Raw genomic sequence first — 8,089 nt, 5'->3', positions numbered from 1 at the left:
GAGAACGAGGTGTGATTTAGAGGAATAAAGAGGCAGCGAGGGGAAAATAAACATAAACCAAAAGAAGCTGTAGCAATAGGGACTTGGGAACCTCATTGATACGGAAATTTCTGAAATTTCCAAGGTTTTAAGGAGGAAGAAAGAGCACAGGGCCACTATTCTAACAAAACTCCTCCTTGTAGGATGGGTTTCTTGAAGTACATTCATTTCTTCATCCAAAGGATATTTATTCACCTCCTGTCATGGGCAAGGTCTCTACAGAGTTGTGATCCAATGGAGGGCACAGGAGAGGTCAGAGAGGTGACAGCTGTCGCCAGTGCTGCTGCTAAGTCACAGTAGGCTTTGGAAAACCTTCTCACTATGTATTCTTCTTCTGCCCTTGCTCTCCAAAGGTTATGGTGTGACTGTGAGGTTATTGATGGGGCCGGGGCTTTGTGAATTGCCATTGCAGAGAGGGGTCCAGTCTCTGATCTCTGATTGCACCGTGCAAGAGAAGAGGGCTGCGTGGGCGTCCACCAACCGGGGAGAAATGCCCAGCGCAGGGCCACACTGAGCACCCTCACGCTGCCACGGGCTGCTGGGCGTGTGTCTAAGCCAGTCCCACAGGGAACCTTGTAACAGTATTCTCTTAGAGCTTCTCCCCTTTATAACAAGAGTTTAAATGATTAACCCATGGGACGGGGAGTCAGCCAGAGGATTCAGATCGTCCCTTCGTTTCGTCCTGTGATAGAGCACAGTTTCTGTGCTGGGCACTGGTTGCACCCGTGACCCAGTGACTTAGACTTCCTGTGGTCACTGAATGGCAGTGCCTCCGTTCTTGCAGCTCTGAACCAGGCCTCCTATGACTTCCACTATGGACAATTTCTTAATGCTTCGTGTGGACTCAGTTCTCACCTAGCGCTCTTGGTGGCTGTCCCTGGACTTCCAACAGGTTACCACGTGGCCAGAGATGTGTTGGGGCACCCCTCTCCTGAGCTCCCCGAGTGGGGATGGCTGAGGCCTGGCCCCCTGGGTCCCAGGTGCCTGTGTTCCCTCAGCAGCTCCATAAGGTGTTTGTGTCCGTGTCCAGGCCCAGCCCCCGTGGCCAGGTGAGCGGGCGAGGAACTCCAAAGGCACGTTGAGGTGCTCAGTGTGGATGCACGGCCCTCTTCACAGAGCCGAGAGGCCCTTCCAGGAAGGCTCCTCTGAGGAGTGGGACTGACACCGTGTTTGTTTATCTAAGACATTTTCACAGCATTTTCTCCTTAAGCTTGACAGCTTGTTTACAATGGGTTTCTGCTGGAGGGCAGTTTCCAAGTGCTGTCAGCTTCTGAATTACGGCTCTTGCCAGGGCAGCTCAGTGCAGCATGTCTCTGGGAAGGAGAGAGTCTACACTTACTGCCTACTGCTGAGCACGCTGTTCACCACAGTCAAAGGGCAGAAACCCTTCCTTTTCCTTCCGCTGCTTTGCCATTGTATAGAGGGCTGGGGGTGGTGGTGGGAGTTGGGGGAGCAGGGAAGCCACAGGAGGAAACCAGGGTGCCTGTGCTAGGTGCTTTGATATACGTTCCCATGTAATCCCACCTAATCCTCACAATAGCCCATTGACCCTGGGATTATCAATCATTCCCTCCTTTTTTTTTTTTTTTTTTTTTTTTTTTTTGCAAAGGAGAAGGATGATCAGAGAGGTTAAGTACCTTGTTTAAAGTTACACAGCTATTAGGATGCTAAATCTTGGGTTTGAACACATGCACTTTTTCCTATGCTGCCTCTTGGGAATGAAGTACTATATTATCTCTCTCCTGAAAGAACTGACTCCAGGTACCTTTCCCACCCAAACCTTCCTTTCATCCAAATGGGAGATCAAACAGGGTCACATCCATATTTATCTACATAATTCTTTCTTTCGTTTCTTCCTTCCATGTCCCTGTTGCCCATTCTACCTTGTTAGGTAAGTGGATGCTTTACAAAGCTGGTTTTCAAAAAGGCTTCAATTGGTTTGAAAGCCAGTATTCAAATCTACATCTTCATTTTAGGAACTTGTCTAAGAAAAATGGTAGACAAATAAACCTCTAATCATGGTAAACTATTATTTTCCAAAGTATTTCCCCCTGCACACTTCCATTTCAATCTAGTAGCACCACAGGAAGTTGGCAGGGTGGGTGTTACTACCATTTCCACTTTACAGATGGGAACACTGAGGCCCAGAGCAGTGACGTGACTTTACACTGAGCTCGCCAGACTATTTAACTCCTTATTTCTAGCTCTCTTCCCAGCACAATGTCCGTGTGACTCTGAGTCAGCTTCATTGCTTGATTCGTAATGAATTAGATACACTTTGGAAGCACAGACTTTCAAAGAAGGCAATACTAGCTTTGCTTGGGGGCTTAATTAGGCTGGGAACAGAGGCCTAAACGAATCCGAGGACTCAGTTAAAGTCCGAAGCATCAGAACACTCCCTGTCTACCAAGGCTCAGGTCAGGTCCCTCTCCCTGAGACTGAGCTGTGCTCCCCACATACTGAGGGAGCACTCGCACCAGGGGGAGGCTCGGGGGGGGGGGGGGGATGAGCAGGGGCTGGGTCAGCGTGGCAGGAATGGCCACTGGTGGGCAGGGCTTGGGTGGAAATGGGAGCCATGGAAGCTCCCACACGCTGACGCTGTGCTGTGCTGTGGGATATGGGAACTACAATTCAGACAGGAAATGCATATTGAATGACAATGGGACGTGCTCAGATTAGAAACCAGCAGGCACAGGAGAGTAACTCCGGGAAGCAGGGGCCCAGTTCCAGAAACGATTCTAGATGGTGACGTTTTCTCTGCAGGCCCCGGAGGGAAGCATGAAGAGAGATCAAATGCTGTACTTTGTGGGTGCTGCCAACTGGTGCCTGAGCAACCAACTCCATAAGTTAAAGAATGGAAAAAAAAAGAGAGATGTTTTAAAATTCTTCCTCATATGCAGAGGGAACACTTACTGGGAAATGGTTTTTCTTTGGTGGCAGCTTCTGAGCCAGATAAATGAGTGTCTTTATGGGCAGCAGAGTCAATATCCCAACACAGAACAACTCCCAGGCGCACGAGACTTTACTGTGTCCGGGTGTGAGACAGTGACCAGCAGGAGGATTCATGATCTGTGCGGGCAGCCACAGCAGCAGTGCCAAGCACATCCTTCACCATCTACCGTGATCCCCGCAAAGGTGAGGAACATAAGCAAGGGAAGGAGAGCGCCTCCTCACACAGGGAGCCTCGACGGCCGAGGAGAGCAATGTCCAGGTGTGTCTCTGACTGATGGGCTCTCAGAAGCTGAGGCTTTTTCTTTACTTGACCAGCTCATCTCAGCAGCTGTGCCAGCTCATGCCCCCCTGCCCCCCGCCCCCTCTGGTAGTAACAAACCGAATCACACACTCTAGCTGCCTGAACCGGGCAGGTGAGGTGTGACCCAGACAAGAGGGGAGGCCATGCCCATTGTAGGGCTGCCAGCTTTGGCTGGCCTGGTCCCCAGGGCCTGGCCATACTTACTAGTGTCCAAAAGAGGTAAATAGTGAAGAGTGCGACAGTGAGTGCAATCAGTCCGACGGCCTCCAGCCGACTGCTAAAGTGCAGGTGGTCCACGGCGCCCCGCAGGCAGAGCCAGCCCGAGATGGTGGCCAGGGGTGTTATGAACAAGAAGCACACCATGTCTCCAAACAGAGTCCGCTTCTCATGCTGAGGGCCTGGGTTTCTGAGCCACTGCCAGGGAGAGGGAGAGAGAGAAAGACAGGACAAGGTTAAATGCCCGGTGGAGTGGAGATGCCCTATTCTGAACTTGTCTTGATCTTCAGAATCTGGGAAAAGGCACTTTTGACTTGTGCTGAGATCACAAGGGAGCATTAGGGCTCATTCCCATGCCTCCGCCCCCTGAATAATAGTGATTATGATAATAACATAATATGGCAATGGTGATGATGGTGATGATGATGATGATGATAGTAATAATGTATCCTTGCTGCAGATGGCCTGTTTTTGAAAACATTCCATGGTTATTATTATATATCACAATGAGTCTATGTGAAAGGTAGAGGATGTTTTGGGGAGGTAATAGTTGAGGTGCCAGGGTGCTGTCAGGTGGCTAAAGTCTTCCAGTGTCTGGATCCGGGGACTGTGAGCAGGAGAAGGAAAACTCACAGGTCCGGATTGCTCCACTCCTGCCCCTTCCCAAGGGAGACCGGTTTTCGAGACTGGCTCCTCAGAGATGAGCCCTGAGTCCTTGAACTATTCTGCCTGATGAGTGTTTTGTATGCCTGAGGCACCGGGCCACGGAGTACCAGTGTAATCAGAGAGCTGATGCCAACGCTGTGATTTATGCTGAACACCTATGTTTGCCCTGGGGGCTGGAGCCTGAGTAGCCGAGGTTAGTCATGCAGGCGGCGGCGTGCCTATGTGACTGACCCCAATAAACACCGTGGACACCAAGGCTGATAATGCTTTGTATGTGTTGCCGCGATTTGTTGCTAAACAATTAAATGCACAGTAACGTGTGGCATTGCTGGGAGGGGACACCTGGGAGCTTGTGCCCAGTTCCTTCTAGACTTTGCCCATGCATCTTTTCCCTCTGCTGATTTTAATGGGCATCCTTTTGCTGTAATGAGCCGTAATCAGGAGCGTAAGAGCTTCTCTGAGTCCTGTGAGTCCTTCCAGTGAATCGCTGAGCCTGGGGGTGGACTTGGGGATCACGCGCACACAGAGACTCACCTGACTCCATGAACTCAGTAATGCCCCCTCCCTCATGTTTTGGGACCTTGAACCTCCTACTTAGATCTGTCCTGGACATCTGAATTGTGCTACCATCTTGACTGACCCAACCCCCAAAAGGATGGGGACAATTTTGTCCTTGTTTAAGGACTAGAGCTGAGAATTCCTACAGGACAGGGTTGTCCTCCCACTTGGGGAATTGCTGAATATCTGCTGAAATGTTTTACATAATCTATTCCAGGAAAAGTTATGCTTACATATTGGTGTCATTGTACACTGGTGAGAAGGCCTGGTGGCTTCTGATTAGTGTTGAAACATGCCCCCAAACAATCTGACATTCTCATAGCACTGTCCCATGTAATAATGAGAGAGGCCATGGAGTCGAGAGAAGGAGTGGGGTCAAACACAGGTCATGGGGTGCGGGTGGGAAGAGACACTGCGACTCCGTCTTCCTTCTCATCCTACCAACAAATGGGGAGGCCTAGCAGTGCTGTGGGCTGGCCCTCAAATGGGAGCATTGTGGGCCACTGAGCAGGTACCCCAAGTGGCCAGGGCAACAATTTCCATAAAACCACTGCTGGGAGGGAAAAAACCGGAACAGGAAAGAAAAGGGAGGGAGAGGCTGACTGGAGAGAGAAGGGAATGTCATGCTCAAGGGCCAAGGGTGGAAGGAAGAGACAAAAGAGCCACAAAGAGGGTGAGCCAGTTGAGCCAGAAGCTGTGGAAGGGCCAGCAGAAGACTCAGGGAGCGAGCAGAAGAGATGGGAGGTAAAAGGCACAGAAGGAAGTTTTCGGGTGGGGGTTGGGGGGGGTACCCTTGCTCCACTGTTTGCCAGAAGCCAATATTAAATGACCTGGAATGCCCAACGTAGCACTTTCCAGTAACAATCCCCCTTAAAATGGGCTGAGATGCTGGCGGAACTCAACCTCAGCTCAAAAATGGGCATGAAGAAATGCTTAAAATTAGAGAATGGGGAGTTGACTTGTCTGTGAATATAAACACAGCATTAAAAAAATTTAATATTAATGCCAAAATGACCAAGTGCAATGTGTTGTAATGCTACCTCAGACATTCAAAAAACTCAAATTAATTAATATTGTATTGCTATGAAGAGTACAAATTGGGCATTTTTATGGCAACTTTATGGAGGCTCAGTTAGGTTAACTGATTGCTTCAAGTGACTCAGCAGTCATACTGAAGAGGATCAGGACATTGCCTATTTTTCTTGTTTTTTTTTTTTTCTAAAATGAACATGGATTGTTCAGATGTCCTATCAGTAAATATTTGAAAGTTATGTTGTAAGACATTCAGAAATCCAACTTCTTAAACAGTGGAGCCCAATTTGCAGTGACCTGACTCCTCCTGCAGTTTAGACTGTGTCTAGGAGCGGATCTGGACTATTTTTTCTGTTGGAACATAGTAGGTTCTCAATAAAGTGACATATGTTCACAGACAAGCTGAGCTCAGTGGCTAAGACTTCCTCCAATTTCTTTTGCTTTGGAATTCTGAATACATTTTATTAAAACTAACTTAGCACCTTACTTATCTATGTGGCCCTTGACATTACCCAATGAACTAACTCAGGTATGGCAGGAGGTAATTATGAATCACTACTTATCTCTGTCTGATGTAAAATAAATTGGAAAGGCAAATTAGAAATTATTTGTTCCAAGTTTTTTATTTTCTATTATTTTTTAAGTCTATATTTCTGAAAAATTTCTAGGCCATTTTATATGTGCACGATTACCCAATACCAAGGTTCTACACCTTATTAATACTACATATTTTTTTTCGGCTTAGCTTACTCTTTGTGTTGTTTGCTGCCAAGTCATATTTTGATGTGAAGTTCTTTAAACGGGTACTATTATGTTCACATCTGAGACTTCTTCAGAACCTCAAGTGTTATTTATCGCCTACACAAAGGCAGCCCCCTAGAACAAGACCAGTGATAACATCTGTGGTTGAGAAAAAAAATTGCCCTGTGCAATGGTAAGAACCTCTGCTAACATGTCCAAATAGGCTGAGCATAAAGGATATTTATATCGCAGAGTTTATGAGAGAAAAGTGTTTACAGCCCTAACCAGTTTGGCTCAGTGGATAGAGTGTTAGCCTGCGGACTCAGGGGTCCCAGGTTCGACTCCGGTCAAGGGCATGTACCTTGGTTGTGGGTACACCCCCAGTAGGGAGTGTGCAGGAGGCAGCCGATCGATGTTTCTCTCTCATCGATGTTTCTAACTCTCTATCCCCTCTCCCTTCCTCTCTGTAGAAAATCAATAAAATATATTTAAAAAACTGTGATTACACCTCAAATTTCTAGCAATAGGGGATGGTCGAAATAAATTATGGATTTACTTAAAATAGAATACCATAGAGTAATTTCAAATGATAATGCACCTTTTATATTTACTGCCATGATATACTGCTGAGCAGGAAAAGAAGTCTACTGAACAGAATGTATAGTATGAGCCTATATATGTAACCATGTATTTATATATACGTTGACATTTACATAGATATAGTGGATTCACATAGACACAGACCAGGACACTGAGCAAAACTGTGGCTCTTCCTTGCAGCCACTGTGGACAACAGGATGAAGACTTCTCAAAAAATTAAAAATAGAACTGCCTTATGACCCAGCAATTCCACTTTTGGGTATTCATCTGAAGAAATCCAAAACACTAATTTGAAAAGATGTATGTGCCCCTATATTCATTGCAGCATTATTTACAATAGCCAAGATATGGAAACAACCTAAATGTCCATCAATATATGAATGGATAAAGAAGAGGTACATATATGTGCTGGAATATTACTTGGTCATAAAAAAGTGAAAATTTGCCATTTGCATCAAAATGGATGGACCTACAGAGTATTATGGCAAGTGAAATAAGTCAGAAAGAGAAAGATAAACACCATATGATTGCCCTTACATGTGGAATCTAAAAAACAAAACAATGAAAGAAAACAGAAACTCATAGATAGAGCAAATTGATGTTTACCAGATGGGAGAAGAGTTGAGGAGGAGTTTGAAAAGGGGAGGGATTAAGATGTACAAATTGCCAGTTATAAAAACAGTCACAGAGATGTAAAGTGAATATAATCAATAATATTTAATAACTATGTAGGGTGTCAAATGGTACTAGACTTATTGGGGTCATCACTTCATAATTTATATAAATATGCAATCACTATGTTGAACACCTGAAACTAATATAATATCTATACTAAAATAATATCCACACTAATAAAAGAGAAACATGGTAATTGGCGTACGACCACTACCCTTTATATTGGCTAATCAGGGCGATATGCAAATTAACTGCCAACTAAGATGGCGGTTAACTGCCAACAAAGATGGTGGTTAATTTGCATATGTA

General features: G+C 46.0%; 1 protein-coding gene across 4 annotated transcripts in view; it reads right to left on the bottom strand.

Annotated features, from left to right (window-relative positions):
• The window catches only part of MARCH3 (membrane associated ring-CH-type finger 3), a 139,404-nt gene that overhangs the window by 3,832 nt on the left and 127,483 nt on the right, over positions 1–8,089 (bottom strand). For all 4 annotated transcript variants that reach the window (XM_006764374.2, XM_015564373.1, XM_015564371.1 and 1 more), the window contains one exon: positions 3,497–3,706. In XM_006764374.2, the coding sequence (XP_006764437.1) occupies positions 3,497–3,706 (210 nt within the window). The remainder of the gene's footprint in view (positions 1–3,496; positions 3,707–8,089) is intronic.

The sequence above is a fragment of the Myotis davidii genome, unplaced genomic scaffold (assembly GCF_000327345.1).
Source record: "Myotis davidii unplaced genomic scaffold, ASM32734v1 scaffold159, whole genome shotgun sequence".
NCBI lineage: Eukaryota > Metazoa > Chordata > Mammalia > Chiroptera > Vespertilionidae > Myotis > Myotis davidii.
This window is presented reverse-complemented; position numbering and strand designations above follow the sequence as displayed.